A 24,752-nucleotide genomic window follows, 5' to 3' on the forward strand; every position below is an offset into this window, starting at 1 on the left:
GGCTAGCCAGATTGCTGACATAGAAACATAGGTTTTTAAAAAAATCTTAGAAGGATTCAAAAGACACTTGTAGAATCGGGTCAAAATTTTCACGATTTTTCAAAAATAGCAGATCTACAAGCTCGCAGCGCGGCACTCGGTGCCGCGCTGTGAGCTTGTATATCTGCTATTTTTCAATAGTTAAAGCATAAAATAATGATACACAATAATGTGTACCCGTTCTAAATGGGTAAATCACCCTTCCTCCCCACCCACCCCTTGTTGCCCTTCTACCTCCTAGCAGGGGTGCACATTACAAGCCCTGATCTCCTTCCTGTCTTTGCAGCTGGGCAGCTGGGCACCCTTAAACCTCCGCTTTGCTGTCATAAGACGCTCCTGTATCCCCCCGCCGCACAGCTTGGTGCATTCCGTCCAACTCGACCATGGCCTCATTTTGCAACCTGTGAAAAGCACAAATGTTTTGACTGTGACATCAGCAGTGGTGGGAAATGTACTCAAATGTTTTACTTAAGTAAAAGTAGTATCAATGTTGCAATGTAGAATTACTCCGTTACAAGTAGAAGTCCGGAATTCAAAATGTACTTGAGAAAAGTGGGCCTGAGCTACTAGGGCCCAAGGTGGAGGGGCCTTCATTATTTTATACTTTAGCTATTGAAAAATAGCAGATATACAAGCTCACAGCGCAGCACCGTGTGCCGTGCTGCGAGCTTGTAGATCTGCTATTTTTGAAAAGCCGTGAAAATGTGTGCAAATCTTTGAATTTATGTATTTTTAAGCAGACATTTGTAACTAAAATGTTGCTTCTGGGGGGTCCCTGGAACTAAATATTTTAAGATGGGGGTCCGTGGCCAAATACATATAATTTTGGGGCTCCTTCACATGAAAAAGTTTGAGCACCACTGACATAGAACATAGGTTTTTCAAAAAACCTTAGAAGGACTTGAAATATTCAAAGAAAAAAATGTCACGATTTTTGCGAGCTTGTAGATCTGCTATTTTTCAATAGTTAACGCACAAAATAATGCGTAAGTATAAATTCCCAGTATAAATGGGTTAAACCACCTCCCCCTATGAAGAACATTCTTGGGGGGCCCGCAGTGAATCGGGGTCCGCTCATTGTTCCGCCGGTCCGTTGTTCCGAGTAGCGTCGGCAGGTTAGTTACTCGTCACGGTTACTGAGGTTAGGTTTAGGGTTGGGTTTAGTTCGTCGGCATACCGGCCCATCGGCATATTGACCCAGTGAATCCTTGTACCAAGGGCCCGTGAAAGTTGTTGTGAGGGTTAACTAACCTGGATGTTCGGCAGTGATCTCCTCCCGGCCCTGTTTGCTCCTCCTCTTCTCGCGCTGCTCCTTGCGCCGTTTCTTCTCGTCGCTGTTCGCCTGGGCGCGGTTGCACTTCCTGACCTTGCACTTCTTCCGCTGGACGGTCTCGGGACAGGGGTCTCCACCGAACTGAGGCTCGAGTTTCACCATGCGCGTCCGAATCATGTGACCTTTCCCACAGGACTTGTTACACTCTGACCATTCGGTCCACTCGGACACCATGCAGTCTGTGGCTGAGAAGAGGAAGCAAGGTGTGATTAGGGCTGTCACAATTATTACATAATCGTCTAATCGTGAGTATTTGACATAATCCTGATTATTTTTCATAATCGTCATAATCGTTTTCATGTAAAAAATAGTAGAAATAGCAGTTCTACAAGCTCGTAGATCGGCTATTTCCACTATCAATGTTCTTTTTTAAGTATAAAGTTGTCAAATATGTCAAGTAATTTCTTTGTATATTTAGCTTATGTGTCATATCTACCATGTATAACTTCAAAGGCTAAAAGCCAAACAGAAATGTAATTGTCAACGACAAAAACACAATTAAATCGTTAATCGCAATTATTTGAGAGAAAATTAATCGTCATGTAAACTGTCATAATCGTGACAGCCCTAGGTGTGATGAGGAAGGAAGGAAGGAAGGAAGGAAGGACGGACGGACGGAAGGAAGGAAGGAATTAGTGAGAGGTCCAAAGAAGATGAGATGAGGTGATTTATGCAGTGATAAGGACAACATTTAGTGGCTTTCCATTAGGCTGAGTTATAATGTCGTGCACTGCACATGTCATGCATACATGATAATCCCCCAGGGAAACCAGCATGATCGTTATCTCAAAGTGATTATACAAAGCTGTCGGCGTGATGAATATAATAATATGCAATTGATAACAAGGCAATACCTTTTTTCGTTTTTATGTTAATCTGTCTTTCTGGTCTTTTACTGTGTGTGACAGGAATATTAACTCCTCCTGCTCATGTGTGGTGTGGATAGGGTAAATGTGATCATCTGTGCATAGCAAGGGGGAGAGAGAGATAGAGAGAGAGAGAGAATGAGGAAAACGACAGCAGCAGCAGTGTTATCTCCCCCTTTGCATGGTGTTAATATGAGTGTAAACTCGGTTTAATCAGGTGCTGTCTACGTCTGCCACTCTCTTCTTTTATCTATGGTGTAAGCTGTTTGTTATCAGTAGAAGCACATGTAACCAACACTTCCCATTCTAGATCTAAATCCTATGTAGTTGCTATAACAGCCGCTAAAAAGCCAGTGTCCACTGCCAATCCTGCCACCACTCCAATATCAGGGACCTCTGCAGTCTGCAATGCAGATAATAGGCAGTTTAAGCTTGACGATTTTCAAGACGGCAACGCCAGGCGGAGAACGGCTGCTATGACGTAATCGCCGTAGCAGTCAAAATCGTTAAGCAAACAGCCGTCGGCGACGGGGTCCCACCCCTTTTACTGAACGCTTTGGTTCCCATGGTGACGCGTCTATACGTTTTAGGCGCAATGTGGAAAGGGAGCTTCTGGCGTAGTACAGACGGATGCTACGGCGACAGGTTGATCTATCGAGCACTGATCATTTTTCGGTTACCGTTGCCATCTGCCGTAGCCGCCATTTGCTTAAAGTCGCTATTTTTGAGTGGTGCCAACAGCTCCAATATTTGACCGAGTTTGTATGTCTATCTGTCTGTCCGTATGACAATGGCCTCAACAGCTCCAATTCCGCTGGGTGACCTACAGTACCTTCAGGTGCACTGTTGAGCAGCACTGCTCACAATTCTTTTGTTTTTGTTTTAGCAAATACATTGAATTTATGTCACCATACATCCCATTGTCTGGCTACGTGAGAGTACAGTATAATATTCTGTGTGTGTGTGTGTGTGTGTGTGTGTGTGTGTGTGTGTGTGTGTGTGTGTGTGTATGTGTGTGTGTGTGGTAGAATTACTATACTTGTGAGGGCCAAATGTCCCCACAAGTGTAATTTGAAAGACATTGTGAGAACCCTTTTCGATAACACTTGCTATGTATCCCATGTGTATAATGCATAAACATACTTACCAGTAAGACTCCTTAATCGGGAGATAAGCGACCATCAGGTCGCATACACAAACTTTAGAAGGCAATCGTAGGCAATCAGGAGGGAATATGGGAAATGGGACAGATCCATGTTGATGACATGACTTTAGAGATACTGTGTACCGCTTTGAGTGATTTTAGGGCAAAATGTGTTTTGCAAAAACACATCATGGTGGCGCTAGAAGAGGGCCATGTGAGAAATCATGTGAGTTGTATTTTGCCAGCCAAGGAGAGTGTGTGCAAAGTTTGGCATGGATAGGGGCAACGGTGCCGGAGATAAGAGTAGGGCCAAAAGTGTGACGTGACGGACAGACGGATGGACTGACAGAGGGACAGACAGACAGACAGACAGCCGGTGGAGGTTTTCATAGTCTGACGGTCGCAATAATGCATTGATTAGAATATGCTTATAACATTGTATAATCACAGTTATAAGAACTTAAGACAATAATAACACCTTAAGCATGTTATAATGACGTGTGCGTGCGTACAGTACGTGTGTGGAATCTACTGTACTTACGACATTCTGGCAGCATGCACTTCTCCACCTGTTCCAGCTCCTCTGTGCATTCTCCCAGCTCCACGGGGGACTTGAGCATGCGCTGGCGCGTCCGCAGGCCCTTCCCGCATGTCACGCTGCAGTCACTCCAGTCCGACCACGGGGTCAGCATGCAGGGGATGGTATCTGCATGGAACAAAACCTATTCAGTACAGATTCTGTAGGCTACCAACGGCGCTTACTTCTATCAGTTTGTTACACTCAGTGGTGGAAAAAGTACCCAAATGTTTTACTTAACTCTTACTGTGCCAATCCCGAACTAGTTTCGGCTTTATTTGTCCTTATCAGGGTGCCGATCCCGAACTAGTCATCCGATCCCGTCATCTGTTTACACGGCCCGCGAGAGCGTCGCGCCGCCGATATTTACCATCCACTCCAATGCAATCCAGGATCTTTAGAGCTCATTTTCTCTGTTCCATGCATATCCATGAGGTGTGCAAGGTTTAATCATGGCTAAATCGCCGAAAATAGGGCTTCTAAAATGCTTGGTAGCGAATAGCTAACTTCAAGCTAACTTCATCCTGTCCCTGTTCATGACACAAAGGAAAGTGTTCAGCTGCGCATGGCTGCGCACGGCTTGTGCATATACCAGCGTATGTCTATGGTGGATTCTATGGCCATTGGGCGCTCTCTAGTGGTGAAAAGGTGGCACTGAAAGAGTTATGTAAAAGGATCGGTACTGCAATATAGAAATACTCTGTTACAAGTAGTCTGTTACAGAATTCAAAATGTACTCGAGTAAAAGTACAAAACTAATGGCATCAAAATGTACCTGTGAGCTTGTAGATCGGCTATTTTCAAATGACCGAAATGTATATGCTGTAGGGCTGAAATGGTTAATGTAATAATAATCAAAATGTAAGTAACAAGTAACCAAGGTTTTCAAATAATTGTAGTGGAGTATAAGTGCAATATTTGCCTCTGAGATGTAGTGGAGTAGAAGTAAAAGTATTGGAAAATGGAAATACTCAAGTCAAGTAAAAAATACCTCAGAATTGTACTTAAGTACAGTACTTGAGTATATGTACTTAGTTACTTTCTACCACTGATTACACTGATGCAAACTACAATGAACAGATCAAAATGCAAAATACACTAGCATGACAGACTACTTTGGGGGTCTGTCATATACTATATATACTAGCTCATACAAATAACACATTTGTCTTCATGATCCAGTGTAAATGTACTTGCAGAGGAGTATGTTTAGGATAGCCTTTTCCTAAACCTTGTTCACTAGTAATTTAGGGATTAAACAAAAACAAATCTCAGCTGTCTTGATCTGTTCTCTGTGAAACATTGTGAAATGAGTCCGCCAGCCTACTACTGTGTATCAAAAAAATACAAAAAAATAAATAATGATACTTGGTACTATTGGATACTGGTATTATCATTATCATTCCAAATCTAGGTTGACCTAGGAATTGCAGTGGCTTTTGCTTTTATGAAATATATATCTATTCTATCTATATAATATCTATAGATAGTTTGACCCATAGTACTACTAATACACTTTCATATCATAAAAATGACTGAAATCAGTCGTGACTGAGAACTTCATCCATCAGTGAGTATTATTCTCCAAGGTCCTCAGTAAAAGGAGAAAGAAGTTACAGGAGCACTACTGGTATCCCTCAAACCACCGGTGCTCATGGAAGGGAAAACGATGCCCAAAGGGCATAACAAATCTAAGTCCAGGCATTCAGGGTGGATTTTATAAGAACTTTATTACATTTAGGCAAGAGATATTAAAATACACCAACGTGTATCTCCAGGGTGCCAATACAGAGAAAGAGTGTTAGCTTGTATTATACTAAAATTGGAACGCTACAGTTTGTTGTGTGTGCGCCTTCTTCAGGGTGTCATTAGATCCTGAAGAAGGCGCAAGCCGACACGCGTTGGTGTACTTTAATGGCTCAAGCACAAATGTAATAAAAGCCTTTTACTTGTAAATCCATTTTATAATCCATTTTTTTATGCCTTTTGGGCATCATTTTTCATCTCTCCTGAATATCCTCAGTGATGGGTTTGAAACTTTGAATATTCAACCCATCTTTTTATCCCATTTAGAACGGCTACACATTTTGTGTATCATTATTTTATGCTTTAACTATTGAAAAATAGCAGATATACAAGCTCACAGCGCGGCAACGAGTGCCGCGCTGCAAGCTCGTAGATCTGCTATTTTTGAAAAGTCGTGAACATTAGAATTTTGACCCGATTCTATAAGTGTCTTTTGAATCCTTCTAATTCTAGGCCTAAATGGGTTAAATAAGAGCACGATGTGTCAAAACTGCAGAAGACACTTTAGTATAGCCTTGCGGTTACAATGCTGCTACTCACGGCACTCTGGCATCATGCACTTCTCCACCTCCAACACATCTGCTCCGCAGATGGAGCCGTCAGCAGGTGGCATCTTAACCATGCGTTCCCTCCTCTTCATGCCTAGGCCACAAGTGGCACTGCAGGTGTCCCACTCCCCCCACTCTGTGACCAGACAGCTGCTGGGAGCTGGCAACAACAACCAAGAGAGCTACTGTTAGGCTGTGACAATTATTACAAGATCACAATTATTTGAGATCATTATTATTACAATTATTTTGCATAATCTTGATAATTGTTTATAGTACATAATACAGTATTGTTTTGTGGTAATAGCATATGTACAGTAGAAGCTCACAAAGTGGCGCATTGACGCATTAGGGGCATTTTTTTTTTACTAAAATAGATGTCTGGTTGAGATTTTGCTGTGCATGTGTAAAACTAGACAAAGTTTTGTCAGAGGAGCTCACTGCATTCTTCATTGACAACACACTTGTCAGTGACAATAGAGTATTTTTTTTTTTTTGTCATTTGACTAAAATAGATGTCTGGTTTAGATTTTGCTGTGCATGTGTAAAACTAGACAAAGGTTTCTTACTGCATTCTTCGTTGACGACACACTTGTCAGTCTCCTCTGTGGGCAGTGTGCAGACAGAGCCGTCCTCAGGGAACTGCTTAACGTAACGCTCGCGCGAACGCGTGCCCAATCCACAGGATATGCTGCACGGAGACCAGGTGATCCACTCTGACATCATGCAGGTGGACGCATCTGTGGGAGGTGTGGGGTCAAAGGAGTAGAAATGTCAACTAGGGCTGTCACAATTATTACATAATCGTCTAATCGCGATTATTTGACATAATCGTGATTATTTTTCATAATCGTCATAATCGTTTCCATGTTGAAAAATCTTCATATATTTTTTTTAAAGTAAAACATTGTGGAAATAGCAGATCTACAAGCTCACAATGCGTCGCATCGCGACGCATTGTGAGCTTGTAGATCGGCTATTTCCACTATCAATGTTATTTTTTTAAGTAGTAAGTTGTCAAATATGTCAGTCATTTCTTTGTGTATTTAGGTTATGTGTCATATCTGCCATGTGCAACTTCAAAGCCTAAAAGCCAAACAGAAATTGTCGACGACAAAAACACAATTGAATCGTTAATCGCAATTATTTGAGTGACAATTAATCGTCATGTAAAATGTCATATCGTGACAGCCCTAATGTCAAGAAATAAATACACTGCAGAGTATTGTAGTGCCCTTGTCTGTTTGTGAATGTTCTCAAGTGGAGTTCTGGATTCTAATGGCCTTCTGTTCTTGTTGGCAAATATGGCAATTCAGACGCAAGCCGTAATTCTAGGAGTGTAGATACATTTATACTTAGCTTCTACAGTACATAACAACCAGACAGTGACCAAGTACAATATCACACCCTTCTTTATCTTGTATCGTGATCATGGCTGAAAGACAGCAAGCCTGTAGTATTTGTATTTAGTCCTGATACATTGACACCATCATTTCCCATGGGACCAATAAAGGTCTTTCTGTCTGAGGTTTTCACCTCTGAGTCCTTCTGGATTGATTTGTAACAAATCCAACTGACCTGATATTCACAATGAAATTTATATTGGGATTATTATGTCACAGTAGCATTATTTGATTCAACTGCCACCTTGAATCACTGTGGGTATTAACAATATGAAAATACTTGCCATCAAACAAGAGATAATAAGGCTATTTGTAGCTGTAAAGTGATGCAGATCTCTTTGCAAATGCAGTTATTTCACAAAATCAAACAAATACAAAAACAAACACCCTGAGGGACTGTACACAAAAGAACTGTAATAAATAAAAATACATTGTAAATAATTAAACTGCCTTTCTGAAACAATACTTACAATTACTGTATGCCTGTTACAGTTTTGTTTATAGTCAACAGCATGATTACTGCATGTATAAATTCCTAAGTGAATTACTCTACCTCTACCTATCAAATGCTTATGTGAAAAGAAAAAAATATATATTATCAGTGTAACTAATAGCTACACCAGTACAAATCCATCGACCATGACATTTATTAGCTTGTCTCATACTGTAAACACCATCACCCTGGCTGTTGCCACTTTATTGGCCGCTGTACAAATGAGCGGGGGGCACCGTCGACGGCCCCTACGCCAATAAAAGTCCGCCTCAAACCAGCCCTGACCTTTTAAGTATCAACACATTAATCGGTGCAATAACCTTCAAACACGAAGAGAGATGATGAAAAACACTCATAGTACTCATGAGGGAGCCCGGTGGATGCTCGAGGCGGCCAGGCTATGCTTTCAGACAGCCAGGATTAATTTAGACGTCTGTGAGGCCTCATAACTGGAACGCAATATTACACTCAATATTTATACAGTATATCGTCGTTGTCGAGCGGAAAACCTCGTATCTCCCAAGTTTCAAATTTGTGCGTTATTTCGTAAAGTAAAGCCCTGCTTCATCATACAAGGCAGTCGCACAAAAGTAGTGAAAACAGCAGATCTACAAGCACACAACCCCTCGCACCGATAAATGCAAAACGAACGGTTTTGGACATACAGGGTTTTCACCCGACAACGACGATATATTGGAATTTTTTGATTGATGTCACATCACAGCCGCTATAGTCTCTTTCCCGGTGGGTGCTCACCCTCACTCTCACTGCAGCCAGGCCCCATGCAAGGCTCAAAGTCCTGGGTGTGTGGGCAGGGAACGCTGAGGTCCAGCTGAGCTTTCAGCATCCTCTGCCTCATGCGCTTGCCCTTCTCGCACGTGGCCGAGCTGCAGGCGGACCACGGCGACCAGTTGGAATAGATGCACGTCTCAGGGGTGTCATCTGCGGAGAGGAAGAGGATGGAACCATTTATCGGCTGATTGATGCGCGACACCCACGTGCAACTAAGTATAAATCAGGCTTTTACTGTTATCTGAGACAAAGAGAGGGATGCAAGGAAACAGACAGAAACCGTGTGTGTGTGTGTGTGTGTGTGTGTGTGTGTGTGTGTGTGTGTGTGTGTGTGTGCGCGCCTGTGCGTGTGTGTGTGTGTGTGTGTGTGTGTGTGTGTGTGTGTTGGTGGTGTGGGGTTCCAGACCTTCCTCTTTCTCTTCCTGGGCGATATCTGCAACAATGTCATCCACATTATCTGGCACGATGTTGCACTGTTCACCCTACAGACACACAAACACATGACTACAGCAAACTGCACCACTCTGCAAGTGATAAGCTCCCCTATGTCTATCTGCTACTGATGGCTATCAATGACAGACTGTGCGACTGCCAGGCAAACAGGAAGGTCAGCTTAGACACACACACAGCTTCACTGAATTCTCGCAAATTGGTTATATTTTAGACAAACACAGGACATACAGTACATTAATATATTAATTCATAATTGATATCAACTTATGGGCATGTGTGCGTGTGTGTGTGCGTGTGTGTGTGTGTGTGTGTGTGTGTGTGTGTGTGTGTGTGTGTGTGTGTGTGTGTGTGTGTGTGTGTGTGTGTGTGTGTGTGTGTTAGGGCATTCACGAATAGTGATTTTTAGTATTCGAATTATTCGACCGCAAAGTATTCGAATAGTCGAATATTCGACAGGACTGGCCAAACTATCAAATATTAAGTAAGCAAGAGGCGAACATTGTGAAAATAGCCGATCTACATGTAGATCTGCTATTTTCACAATATTTATCTGTGGAACCGAGTCACATTAAATGTAATAACTACAATTCCAAGTGCTTGTCAGGGTGGGGGTCCCCGGTTCAAGTATGTTTATTTTGGGGGTCACAGCCAAAAAAGGTATGAGAACCCCTGGTATAGAGCATTAACAAATTCATCCACCAGGGGCATTATGACTTCCTATCTAGCCAAGCTGTATGAACTATATATTTCTTAAAGAGAAAACAATAAAACAATTCAAATAAGCGAATATTCGACTGAACAACGTCAAATAGTGAATTTGATGATGGTGAATGCCCTAGTGTGTGTGTGTGTGTGTGTGTGTGTGTGTGTGTGTGTGTGTGTGTGTGTGTGTGTGTGTGTGTGTGTGTGTGTGTGTGTGTGTGTGTGTGTGAGAGAGAGAGAGAGAGAGAGAGAGAGAGAGAGAGAGAGAGAGAGAGAGAGAGAGAGAGAGAGAGAGAGAGAGAGAGAGAGAGAGAGAGAGAGTGGGGGGCGCAATCAGACAATTTAATTATCCTTTTACCATAAAACCAACACCTGAGCTAAAATAGTTCCATCTGTTTTTATGCTCCACCATAGAAATGTGCAGATAGTGGCTGCAAATGTGTCGTATTATTTCTAACAGTCTATATACACAGGAAATTACAGCATAGCCAGACATTGTTCTCATAAACAAGGCGATGAGAATTCCATTCCAAAGCTTGCCTGTGCTGTAAAGGATCCCCTGGAGTGCACCTACAACAACAGGTACTTCAAAGTACCAGCCTCAGCTAGCTCACAAGAATCAACATAAATATATCGGCGCAGAGCGAACGCGAGGTTTCCGTGTGGATAATATTCGATCCATTGATTTATAAGGAGGAGGCCCTGCGGAGAAGATGAAGAGACTCATTACACTGTATCTCACGGCCTGAGTGATTCGCAGAACACTGTTTGTGTTCAGCAAATTCACCCATCCAACCCGGGCCCTGCAGAGGAAGTGCAGCTAAACCCCGAGTACTGCTCTATTGATCACACAGGACTGATCTGATCTTGTACATGGGGGCATGGGGAATGAGCTGGAAGGAAAGCTTTCTCTTTGCCACCGATTTGGAAGCTTTTAATGGCATCTATATTTCACAGCAGTGACTTGAAATATCGAACGACACAAGTTCCATTTCAAAGTGAATCTAATTTTCATGATTTATCACAGAATCCTCAACGACGAGGGAGGAGGAGAGGTAGAGGGGGATCAGATGGAGGATTGTCAAGCAATAGAGACATGGTATCAAGTGAACAAACAAAGACAGTGGAGATGAGCCCACGTGAACTCAAGAGATTCAGATTTAATCACAATCGCAGATGTAAAACAATAGAGAAGCCCACATAACAAGGACGTAACTCGCTGTTAGGGCCCCCGCAGAGGTGGACCTTGTCTAGTTTTACAATTAAAAGGAGAGTCTTGGGTTTGGACGTTCTCTGTGGTGACTCATTGTACTACCTGATTGTATTGGGGTTCTGGAGGATCAAACATAAACATATTCATACAGTAGATGTTTTGTACTTGACATTTCTAGAACAGAGGTGATTTGACAAGTGGACACAGACTAAACATTTGCTGCTGCCTCCTCTCTCAATTGACTGTAACATTATGTGAACTATTAACTCTTCAATGCTGTAGCGTCGCTGCCTAGGGAGGCCAGCATGTGAATGTAACAAGACTTGCAGAGGAAGAGGAAATGGTATAAGAGTATAAACAGACCTTTCTGGCAATGCGCTCCACCATCAACCTGGCCACCGGAGTGATGGCACCTCCCTCAGGGTCATAGAATGGACTCTGGGGGTGATCTAGACTGGTCAAGGGACGGATCTTCTCCTGGGGCACCGTTGGCTTGTTAGGGGACTGAGGAGAAGACATGTACCCAACACACAGACACAGACACAAGCATGTATGTCAGAGGAGAGCACACGCAGATGGTAAACTACAGTAGTCAGCGCATCAATCTTTGGACTCAAAGCCACAAACAACAGGCTCCATCCTTTGAATAGTAAAACAAGTTCACTTTGCACTCACTCACTCAAAGTCACACAAAGTCAGAGTCACACAGAAAGGACGAGGCGCAAAGTCCATAGAGAAGCAGCAGCCATAGAGGAGCACTGTGGTGCTTATTAGTCAAAATGGTAAAGGTCTGCCAGCATGGAGCTGATACAGGTGCCTCAGCCAGAGGCAGAGAACCAGAACACAGCTCATTCATTCACTGAGGTCACATGGGCGGAAACCACCAGGGATTTGGTGTGTAGTAGGCTGTGGGTGTGTGTGGGTGATAATAGTCGATGGGCCAAGACCCCAAATGTAACAAATCTGTACCATCTTGGAGGGCAAATCCTAGCTGTGATTTGTTTGTATTGCTATACATCCCTAAATTGTGTTTTTATATGATAGACCTTCCTGACTGGAGGCTTATTAGTGTTTTCACCTCTTAAAGTAATGTACTAGCGTCATTCAATAATAATCACACCAGAGTACTCACTTCACACTTCAAGCTATGAAATACTGTTCCTGAAGAAACAGTGTGGGTTCGAGTAGCACGCTAAGTACAGTAGGATGATGATGATGATGATGTATAGATATGTGCTCATTTTATTGTCCAATCAGAAAAGGGACCGCATGTCCCTTTTCGGGGACATATGACATCAGTATTTGATACAATGGTAGAACACTGCACATATACACATGGACATACACACAAAGTCACGTATTGGAGCGGCTAGCACTGTTCAAAAACAGGAAATCGCCTTCCTTGGAAATCATTCAGTGTGTGTGTGTGTGTGTGTGTGTGTGTGTGTGTGTGTGTGTGTGTGTGTGTGTGTGTGTGTGTGTGTGTGTGTTAGATTATATATTTTTTAATCTTATGCTCTCTCCTTCGAATCATAACTATGTTTTCTATCTTCATAGAATAAGAACAGAGCTGCTACCGTTAAATGCATTTTGAGAAGAAATAATGCTGCTATTTGTTCGAAAAGCTTTATACCCTGTACATATATAAAATGTCACAATGCGACATAGCTCTGTTTATACAATGCTGTACCCCATCCAACTGTATATATGTTCCCCATTTTCAACAGTTTTTATTTTATTTGTGACACTTGCTTTGGCAATGTAAACGTATGTTTTCTCATGCCAATAAAGCTCCTTTGAATTTGAATTTGCTACATCATGAACAATCCAGTTTTCTCAGCTCTGCAATTAGAGAACAATATTTTTTTCCATGAATATAGTGTTTTTCATCTGATTGCTGAACGACCAGCTTTCCTCCACAATACACTTTTGAACCACTGACATATACTTTGGATCGACACCTGTGGTGTTTCGCCTCCACTGCTCGCAAAGTGCTTCCGGACATGATTGTGGAAGATCTTTATGGTGTGTCACCGCAGGGGCCAACCTTATAGAACTGTGTGTGTGTGTGTGTGTGTGTGTGTGTGTGTGTGTGTGTGTGTGTGTGTGTGTGTGTGTGCGTGCGTGCGTGCGTGCGTGCGTGCGTGCGTGCGTGCGTGCGTGCGTGCGTGCGTGCGTGCGTGAGTGCGTGCGTGCGTGCGTGCGTGCGTGCGTGAGGGAGGACGTAGAGCCTTCATTCCACTCCTCCTGCCCAACACTCCCTGCTGACAGGTGCTAGCTTACCCACTCAAATGGTACCGATATCTGGTTTAATAGGGTCTGCCTACTACATTGTCATTAAGAGTGAGTTACAGTACCTTTACTGCAGAAGTAGTGGTTAGAGACAGCGTCCATATACAGTAACACTGCATAGACACTTTTAATCCAAAGCGACTTATAATAAGCAGGTAATACACATCACTATGGTAAGCAAGATAATATTTCAGTACATTAACAACAATATAATATAAGTATCTACGTCTTCAGTTCAAACTACTGTTTAGAATTTAGAAGTATTTAAAGGAGCTATAGTCAACTTTTTCTTGAAAAACGGATGCTAAAATAAAAATAATGTTTCGAAAACATAAAAAAAAAAAAATAAGCTTCATATATGTGTTTCTATTCAGAAATGACCACAAAAAGCGTAAAATAATGATAAAATAATAATTTTGGCCATTGTCAGACCGACACTGTGTTTACATTCTAGTCTATACTAGGATGTAAACAAAGTGTCGGCCCTACAATGAAAAAGTTGACTATAGCTCCTTTAACTGTATTATACTAGGACCTACCAACAGGTGGCAGAATCATACAGCAAGAGAAAGATCCCTCTCAGCCACACACACTCTACCACAAATAACTACTATTCAATATTAAACAGACTTTTGAATAATATCTTCTTTACGCTTGACCTTATACAAAACCACTTTTTACCTCACGGCTACCTGAAAATGTCTGTAAACAATAGGGCACCACAGGCATACACAGAGAAAGAGAGAGAGAGAGAGTGAGAGAGAGAGAGAGAGAGAGAGAGAGATATACAGAGAGAGAGAGAAGCATACACATACATAGGGAGAGACAGACAGAGAGATAGAGAGAGAGAGTCAAAAAGGAAAAGAGTGGGTGAAATCATTCCTAGAGCCAGCCAAAACAAGCAGGAGACAGAAGTTCAATAGGTTCATCTTCTGAGGGATCAGCCAAAGGTTTCACAATTGCATTTGTATAGTTTCTTCAAACACGTGCCACACACGCACGCACGCTCGCACGCCCACACGCCCACACACACACACACACACACACACACACACACACACACACACACACACACACACACACACACCCACATGCACACGTGAGCCACACACATCCTAATCTATTACAAGTGAGTGGAGACATTGAGGAGACGGCAGACATCACCTGAGGGTGAGGGCGTGAGAGGAAGTATTTCAAAGGCGTTAAAGTAGAAACAGATCGGGTGATGACATTGTAATCGTCGGAGGCTCTGCTAGTGAGTGGAGAGGTGGAGATGTCGGGTTATCATCCGAATCTGGATGTGTGCAGCGGACCAGAGGTGAGATGGAAGAAGGAGGCCTAACGCCACAGTCAAAAGTGTGAGTGTGAAGGCAAGAGGCTGCCTGTGAGAAGACCCAGCTTGTGGTGAGAGATGGAATGAGGGTTCAGGGGTGTCGCACCAAATTCTGGGCCCTGGGTAGGATTCACTGCTCAAACTTTTTCATGTGAAGGACCCCCAAAATGATATGTATTTGTCCACGGACTACCATCTGAAAATATTTAGTTCCAGGGACCCCCCAAAATAAATGTTCGCTTAAAAAATACATATATTTATATAAGATTTACACAAGGTTTGCACACATTTTCACAACTTTTCAAAAAATAGCAGATCTACAAGCTTGCGGCGCGGCACTCAGTTCTGCACTGTGAGCTTGTATATCTGCTATTTTTCAATAGCTAAAGTCTAAAATAATTAAGGTGGGGCCACCTTGGGCCCTAGTAACTCAGTACCACTTTTACCCCCCTTGTGACGCCCCTGAGTGGTTGTAATGTTCCCGTATAACCCTGTGTTGTGTCGTCCACTCAAAACACGGGGGTAGCGGTTTGGTGTTGATTAGAGGCTTCAGAGCCAGGAGTCTGAACAAATAAACGTGTCCAGAATAGACAAAACAATAGGCAGAAATCATAATATTTTCGACATGGCCAGAGTCTCAAACTAACATTCTCAAAATTACATTTTTTTTTCACTTTGGTGGAATCGTTCTCGTAAGTCTGGAGGACTTTTGTGGGTTTTAAACTGCCACTGCTGGACACACTACAGGGAAAATACTTTCACTTCCATTTTGAAAAGTAGACAAATATATAAATAATGTTACTATTGACGTGAGACGTCTGATATTTACTTCCTTAAAGTGATCCCTGAATAGTAGGCCATGTAGGCCTTAATATGTTATAATAAGCCTATTTAACCTAAATATACATTTTAATACACTCTGAATGTCTTCCTTTGAGAGAAATAAGTCCTATGTTCAACCCCTGGGGGGAGCCATTGCACTGTCTGTCGCTGAGTAATGACGTATGCAAATGCATTTTGGGTGGACGGGCCCATTTAAAATGGCGGTGTAAACACTTTTAGATGTTGAATTAAGCACTTTACAAGCACGTCAAAACACCCTACTTGATATGAACAGAACAGAAAAGCACCAAACTACTAACTACAGTTAATCTGAGCTTCAAGACAATGTTTTAAATATTGTAAAGAGAACGTTGTTTTGACGTTCCATATTAACCCTATGGGCCGTCCACCCAAAATGCATTTGCATACGTCATTACTCAGCGACAGACAGTGCAATGGCTCCCCCCAGGGGTTGAACATAGGACTTATTTCTCTCAAAGGAAGACATTCTGAGTGTATTAAAAGGTATATTTTGGTTAAAGAGGGTTATTATAACATATTAAGGCCTACATGGCCTACTATTCAGGGATCACTTTAAAATTAAAAGATTTTGAGTTTACCCAGTTGTAACTATCAATACCAAGTGCTTTCTAAAAATCACACCCGTGTGAACTGAGCGGTGGTCGTGGGGGGGGGGGGTCGTGGGGGGGGGAGGGGTGCCTGTGGGGGGGGGGAGGGAGGGGTGCCTGTGTGTGTGGGGGGGGGTGTGGGGGGGGAGGGGTGCCTGTGGGGGGGGGGGGGGGTGCCTGTGTGTGTGGGGTGGGGGTGTGTGTGTGTGTGTGTATTGCAGTTGATGCTCAGGGCAGGCTAGACTCAACAGCACCTCTCTGGTCACCCAGGGTACTCAGGCTACACCAGAGGCTACATACAGACAGACAGACAGACACACACACAGACACACACACAGACACACACACAGACACACACGGCCACGCTATGGAGACGGTGTGACCACCGCTCAAAAAAAAATAACAAACCTGAATGAGTTTAGGGCGGCCAACATTGGAAATAAAGTGAGTTGAAAGTAACTCCAACTCTACAGTAAAACCTGATTCATACGTAGTTGTGTGCAGGTGTCGTGCAGCCAAAACAGACGATCTACAAACTCACACTCGCACTGCAATGTATTCGTGAGCCTGCCCTGCAGATCGGCTGTGTTCGTTATGAAACAGGCTTTAGCAATCCATAGATGAGGAGGTCACTGACCTCATAGGAAACCCCGCTGTCGGTGCCCGCGTCCCAGGGGATGAGGTCCTGCACCACCTTCTGGGCCCAGCCGCACTCCTTGGTGCAGAGGTCCTCCGCAGACAGGCCCACGTTCCAGTCTGGACTGGGCCCCAGCATGGTCAGGAAGGACATGAGGTGACGCGCCCTGTCCACCGAAAACTCTGCTGAGGGCGCAGCACGCCTGAGAGAGAGAGAGAGAGAGAGAGAGACAGAGAGAGAGAGAGAGAGAGAGAGATTGATTGATTGATTGATTGATTGATTGATTGAAGACTTTATTAGAAGTTTGCATAGAAAAAGGTACAGTTTCATGACGGTACAGTTCACTGGTACAAGGTCTACTAAAAGGAGATCCATGAAAAGACTAAGCTTATTTCCACTGGAAACCATTGAAGTATCTCATATAACATTGAATGACAGACAAATAGAACACAGTACTATGCAGTAGATATGTAAAGAAAAACAAAAAAGAAGACAGTAAGTCTAAAACAAACAGTATATACAAAGAAGGGGCAGGGGAGGGTAGGGTTGGGCTAGGTTCATTTTTTACCAGTTGCGAACGGCTGCTGCCTGTAAGTGATTTTTCAGGGCAATTTTAAAAGATGCTAGTGATCCACACTCCTTTATGGCCTTCGGTAAGGCTTTCCACATTTTGGTGGTATAGCAGAAAAAAGAGTTTGACCCTTTGTTGGTTTTGACTCTGGGTTGAAAGTGATCTGTGGCGCTGCCTCTGGTGTTGTAATTATGGACATCCTTAATGTTTATAAAGTATTTTAGAGAGAGAGAGAGAGAGAGAGAGAGAGAGAGGTGGGGAAAGTACTCACATTTCTTTACTTATCAAAACTGCAATATAGAAATACTCCAATACAAGTAAAAGTCCAGATTTCAAAATGTACTTGAGTAAGAGTATGAATCTGTTGGCATCAAGTACCAAAATTAAAAGTACAACATGTTAAAATGGGCAGATCTACAAGCTCACAACGTGTCACGATGCAACGCGTTGTACATCGGCTTGTACATCGGCTATTCTCAAATAGCCTTAGGTATAAAATGGGGCTAAAGTGGTTAATAATGTATGTTTTAATATTAAAATGTATATCTGTAAAGTAACTAGGAACTTAAGTTTTCAAATAAATGTAGTGGAGTAAAAGTACAATATTTGGATCTGAGATGTAGTGGAGTAGAAGTAAGACACAATTTTACAGTACTTAAGTAAATGTACAAACTCAAGTAAAGTACAACTACCTAAAAATTGTACTTAAGTACAGTACTTAAGTAAATGTACTTAGTTACTTTACACCACTGGAGAGAGAGAGACTGAGAGAGGCCGATAGACAGACACACAGCCAGACAGACGACAGACAAACAGAGAAAAAGAGACAGACAAGAGAGACATACCGACATACAGAGAGAGGGAGAAAGAGAGACAGACAGACAGACAGACAGACAGACAGACAGACAGACAGACAGAAAGAGAGAGAGAAAGAGAGACAGGTGTGGATGAATCAAAACCATGTGCTGGTATGTTTCTGCCAGCTGCAGAAAAATTAGATAATAACATTTGAAATCAGCAGGGGGTTTGAAAGCGATAATAATGGGGATCAAGTGGAGACTGATATTGGTAAATATTTCATATAGCTGCTGCACGGTCAGAGAGGAACGGGTCGCGCAACGCAAGAGAAGCAAGCATTTAGGCCTAATCCTTGGTGAGCTGGGTTTGTGCTTTGCGCTTGAAAAGTTTGGACAGAATGACAGAGTGGTCACAGAAGACAAGTGTACAATTTTCACTGCAGAAAATGTTGATGTGTCATAGATAGGTAAACACACCTGGAAGTAATAACATTAATCATGTGTTTAGCTGTGTTTAGCTTAAGCCCTTTGCACACAGGACAGTTGTGTTTTTTTCGTTTGCGGCATGAATAAAACGCATTGGATTTGGTGTTCAAGGCTGTGCGGAATCGGCGCTGCGGATCCCAAAAGGAGTCATAAAAGGAGTGATGAGTTTTTTACCGCATGCGACAAGACGCACGAATCGAACTGGGTTCGATCGAGAAAAAAAACGCACGGCGGCAGCCACTCGTCGCACGGCTAATTCGGATCCGGTGTGCATGAGGTCGTAGAGAATCATTGTTTTCTTTTTAAAAAATGAAATTGTCCGTTTTATCTGTGCGGATATACGCGCCTGTGTGCAAAGGGCTTTACACAGTAGGTGTTACTTTGTACCAGCAGCTCCTGTACAGTTAACTACATGTTGGTCCTCAGAAACACCTGAAACAGACTATCAAACTAATATAATTGACTTCAGCTGTGGTTACCCTTGGCATGTCCAAATGTCTGCTTAAAAGGGTCCATAGTATACTGAAAGTGTGCGAGCGTGCCCTTGTGAGCGAGAGAGCGACTGAATGAGTGAGTGAGTGAGTGAGTGAGTGAGTGAAGGGGAGAGAGAGAGAGAGCAAGGAAGTGAACAAGGAAGTGAGTGGGTGTGGAAAAGCATGTTCCAGGGAAACTGTCAGGGGGACAATCAGGAAATCACATAAAGATTACGACAGAAATGTGTTGTTGCCCGAGGGCATCCAACTGAGGGAATGAGCCGGGGCGAACCTGTTCAAATAAAGTCTGAGTATGTGACAGGGCCGCCAAACGCGGTTGCTTCGGATATTAAGTTAGAATTCTCTGCGGAGGAGAAACTGGAGTTTATCTGTGTACAAACCAGATACCACATGATCACAGAGCCAAAAACAACCTTTCTTGAGTCACAGAATGGCTGCATAATGCCATTGAGGCTGGCAGCCAACAACACACATTTCAATCAATTCCCCACAGTAAGGAAACAGGACTACTTTTACACGTGGAAATTATGTTCAAAATGTTCTTGAGCCACACAGCAGATTTTGACAGAAAGTCAACCCCTACTTGGCAGAACCAGGGTCCAACAACAAGGAGCTACGGAAACACAAGCGAGTGACATTCTTCTTTTTTCTTTTGATGCATGGGTAGATAGATAGACCCTTATTAATCCAGAGGGGAATTCAGCTCTGCAGTAGAAAGGAAACAGTGATACAGGTATAAGGGTGGATAGCAGAGTAGTAGTGACACAAGTAACAACAAAGGAAACAACATAATATAAACAACAGCATAAAGAGTTATAGTACAGATGACTTAACTCATTTAGGCCTAGAATTATTGAATGCTTTAACCAGTGGAAAAATAGCAGATATACAAGCTCACAGCGCGGCACCGAGTGCCGCGCTGCGAGCTTGTATATCTGCTATTTTTTTTATCCGACCTGGCCCTCTACACCTGGGCTGGTCATGTGTGCATAGTATAAGCCATCCCAAACTGAATATTAAGCACAAAGATCTAAGGTTTCTTAGAAGCATAATCGGATAGCCTCCATAACAGGGCAGCTGGAGAAAAGTTGAAAACACAGTAGGGAACAAATGAGGTTAAGTAAGCTTAAGATGATGGACTGCTACTTCATTGTGCTCCACATACCGGTATGTGGGTTCGAATCACATCCTTGTTGATGATCATCATCATATATTTAACCGTGGAATACTACAAGTAAACTAAATAAATGTGGGTACTTATATTATTTTAGATTTTTATATTACTTCTTATATTACCGGTACTTATTTGTAAACAAATGAGGTGGCAGAGTATCTAATGTGATGAACTGCTACTCAATTGTGCTCTGCACGTGTGCATTCAGTTGATGATAAGCAACATCATATATTTAACTCCAGAAAACGTCAAGCTATCCTAAATTCGGTACTATATAATTATATTATTTCAGAGTTTGGGAGCTGTACTTAAGTGGTATAATTTAGCGGCACAGTTCCTCAGTATCTGGAGAAAAGGGAAGACAGACAAGGGGCCGGGTGGGCCGGGCCGACTGCTAATCCACCATACTGTTGTTCAAATCCCATTCTTGTCGAAGCCAGTAATATGTTTAAGCGTGGAACACTATAAGCCATGCTATATTGAGCATTATTCCAAGGTTTGGGAATTATATTTTAGTAGCATGAATGTGTGGGTTGGAATCTCATCCTTGCTGATGCCAATCATGGTACAATTGGATACTATAACGATGTCCTACACAGTATATGTCCCTACAGTATGCCCCTCCATTGATGTAGGACGTGAGGACGCTGGCGCAGACTGTTCGCCGCTTCACCGCAAGGTAATGGACTGCTTCTTTCATTTTGCTCTACTTACAGTACATGGGTTTGAATCCCATGCTTTGTGTATGAATACATGCAGTAAGTCTGTATAGTCTATAGCAGGGGTCTTCAACAGGGGTCCGGGACCCCTAGGGGGTCCTTAGAGATACTACAGGGGGGCCGCCAAATACTTGTGTGATAGGATAATTCTTTTAAATGAACAACTTGAACCCTCGCATGCCTATTCCGAGGAGAACTTTAGCCAAAAATAGCCAACCCGCGTTCTTGGCTGATACTTACTTACTGTGGCAGTGTTATTAACATTTGTAGTTGCCCTCTTTATCCAACCTTGGGGGCAGTCTGTTGCACCAGCTGGAGCTGATACAAAATGCTTGCCCTCGGTTCGATAAGCTTTGCTAAACAAGCTTCTTTTTATTCTCACCCTGGAGTTAAACTAGAGAACTTCACTTTAGTTCATTAAAGTTGATAGATTCCAACAACCGTCACCTTACTCTCTCACTTCTGCTTTCTATCCATCCCTCCTTGACTGCCAATTACAAGCCACCTTTGTATGGGGGCCAGGTGGCTGTGTCAGATAAACCTCAGACCTCCAGTATTCACTGAGCACACGCCCGGGGGATCCAGGACTCAACTCATGTGTTCTTAAGGGATTAAGTCTATTTCACATCCTCAGAGGCCATTATTATTAGTGTGAGAGGACAGGACAGGCTGCGTGGAGCCAAATAGGTGTGCACTGGCATGGTGACAGGAGGAAAGGAATCATTGGCTAATTGTTTCAGGTGATAATTTTAGCGTGCAATCGAGATCTTCCAATCCCCAATTAATCTCCTTGGCTTGGCCTAATACCAGGTGTAATTAGCTTCACCGTCAATCATTTGTCAGGACAATTGCGACACAGACGTGCGCAGACACGCGCGCGCACACGCACACACACACACACACACACACACACACACACACACACACACACACACACACACACACACACACACAGGGGGTATACCTAAATGCCTGGCAATCTCCATTATTTCTGACTACCATCGACTTTTCTCTCAAAAATTCAGTTACTGCCCCACCGCAAATGCAAGCAGAAGCACATAAACACTCCCACAAACCACAATAATCATAACCCACAGACATGAAGCAGGCAGCTCATTAAGAGCTTTTTCTCGTTATTGAAAACCTATTATTTCCTACTGTTGACAACCCCCTTATTCCCCTGCCTGACTGGGTGGCTGAATGGATCCTGCTAATCAAATGGAGCCCACGGAAAGCTCTGGAAGTCCTCTGGTTGTTAGAGAGCCCTGTGAAGGAGAAAGTGGGAGTTGGAGTGGGAGAAACATGCATGTTCGTTATGGAGGTAGCTGTCATAGGTGCAGCTATTCCAACCCAAGAACTGAGCAGACGGGATTGACTGAGAACGAGAGAAAAAGCGATAGAGATAGAAACAGTGTGACGGCTGGGACTGGGTGGAGGGCGAGGGGGATGCACACAACGTGGTTGGAGGTAGCTTTTATCATCATCTGTGAGACGGATTGAGTGATCTCTATTAGCAAGGTCTAATTCTAATAGGAATGATATGAGGAGTACAGTATTGTGTGAAAATGTTTTCAATGTCACCAGCTAGTGTGTGTGTGTGTGTGTGTGTGTGTGTGTGTGTGGGTGCAACCAGAAAAGAATACTATAGGACTAGCCCTTACCCGTTCAAAGATATGAGCTCCAAAATGATGTGCAGTGTGTGGGTTATGGGATGTGCACTGTGCACACAGTATATGAGGGATGGAAAGTAACTTTAACTGGTGCTTGCATGATGTACTGTAGGAGCATCAATGTAAGAAACCCGTTTCGTTTAATGGCTACAGAGATACTGTCCCCCCCCCCCAGCCCAGCCCGCCCGCCCACCCGCCTGCACACACACCCGCCTGCCTGCACACACACACACACACACACACACACACACACACACACACACACACACACACACACACACACACACACACACACACAGAGCTGGTTAAACATTTTGCCTCATGCTAGATGCAGAATAGATGTGCCTCAAGCTAGATGCAGAATAGATAGTAGATACACCATAAAAATGCTAATATACAGCATATGATTTGTGAAAGTGACAAACGGGCTTCACAGTTATGTCAGGTGTGTTCATATGCTTATGGTGATGCGATTTCAGATCAATTGCTCCAGCCACTGAGGAGAAACGCTGTGACAGACACTCAGACACTCACTCAGACACTCACTCAGACATTCGCAAAATTATAGTATAGATGGAAGGGCAACAACTCAATAGAATCAGTAGAAACTCTAGAAGCAAACACTACTTCATCATAAAACATTTATGGGACCATAACCTAAAAAACAAAAAACAAACACATATTGTGATAATTGAAAGACTTCAAACTATCGACTGAAAGCATAAAGTATTTATGACAATGTTTACTGAGGTAATAAAATCATGTGTAAAGTCAGCAATAGCGACACCTTCTAGGCCATTATTATTCATGAGAAATGCAGCATTTTAATGACTTCCATATTGGCGTCATATCCAGAACCGGATGCTAGATTCCTGGTACAAGCATGTGTTTGGTTTGTATGACTTGTGATTTGGATGCCAAATTCCAATCCCTAGGTGAGTGTGCGTGTGTGTGTGTGTGCGTGCGTGCGTGCGTGCGTGCGTGCGTGTGTGTGTGCGTGTGTGTGTGCGCGTGTGTGTGTGTGCATGTGCATGCATGTGTGTGTGTGTGTGTGTGTGTAACATTATACTATAAATGCATAGTTATGTTATGTGTAGGCGGGTGCATTTGCATGAACGTGTTCCTAGGGAAATGCTTGGCTCACAGCCGTGAGGGATCTCCAGTGTCTCTGTTGTGAGTACAATAAACATTTCTTTATTTCATTCGATAAGATACTTGAAAATATACGTAATTGAAACAAACACACTGCAACCTGCAATACTTTACACAGAGTCTTATTAGCGTCACTCTAAGCAAGTGCCTAGTTCCCTGACACATACAGCATAGTATGCAAATTAGCTGGGCACGGGGGTTAATTTAATCAATATTTCGGAGTTTTTAATTCAGTCAGTCGATGGTAGCTTCCACATGCTCTTTTTCCTACTGCATTTTAATTTCTTAACGTCTGACTTTCTGTCTATTTCTCTCTCTTATTCTCTTTCTCTGGGTTTCAGTTGATTCACTGCTATGGAGTTACTGTTGTAACGTATGATAATGCATGTGTAAAATCCATAAACCTTTAATAACGTGTCTGGAAAAAGACAAGGTCGAAACCTTGGATACTGTATGTCTGGAACACAGTGTAAATAATAAGTGTATAAATATTGTTGAAAGCGGTGTATTCACCTTTTCCTCACCTGTTTCATGCAGATGCAAGATATTATTGAATAATCTATTCTATGGGATAAAAGTTATTTTGAAAGGAGGGAAGATGCAAATT

General features: G+C 42.9%; 1 protein-coding gene across 1 annotated transcript in view; it reads right to left on the bottom strand.

Annotated features, from left to right (window-relative positions):
- Positions 1-276: 276 nt before the first annotated feature.
- The window catches only part of spon1a (spondin 1a), a gene marked incomplete at both ends in the record, with an annotated part of 131,614 nt that continues 107,138 nt past the window's right edge, over positions 277-24,752 (bottom strand). Inside the window, 9 exons of the mRNA XM_080730071.1 lie at positions 277-440; positions 1,291-1,557; positions 3,924-4,088; positions 6,306-6,473; positions 6,883-7,053; positions 8,966-9,151; positions 9,408-9,483; positions 11,733-11,873; positions 17,083-17,284. Of these exons, the coding sequence (XP_080586197.1) occupies positions 277-440; positions 1,291-1,557; positions 3,924-4,088; positions 6,306-6,473; positions 6,883-7,053; positions 8,966-9,151; positions 9,408-9,483; positions 11,733-11,873; positions 17,083-17,284 (1,540 nt within the window). The remainder of the gene's footprint in view (positions 441-1,290; positions 1,558-3,923; positions 4,089-6,305; positions 6,474-6,882; positions 7,054-8,965; positions 9,152-9,407; positions 9,484-11,732; positions 11,874-17,082; positions 17,285-24,752) is intronic.

Source organism: Nannobrachium achirus (genome assembly GCF_963921795.1).
Source record: "Nannobrachium achirus genome assembly, chromosome: 7".
Classification (NCBI taxonomy): domain Eukaryota; kingdom Metazoa; phylum Chordata; class Actinopteri; order Myctophiformes; family Myctophidae; genus Nannobrachium; species Nannobrachium achirus.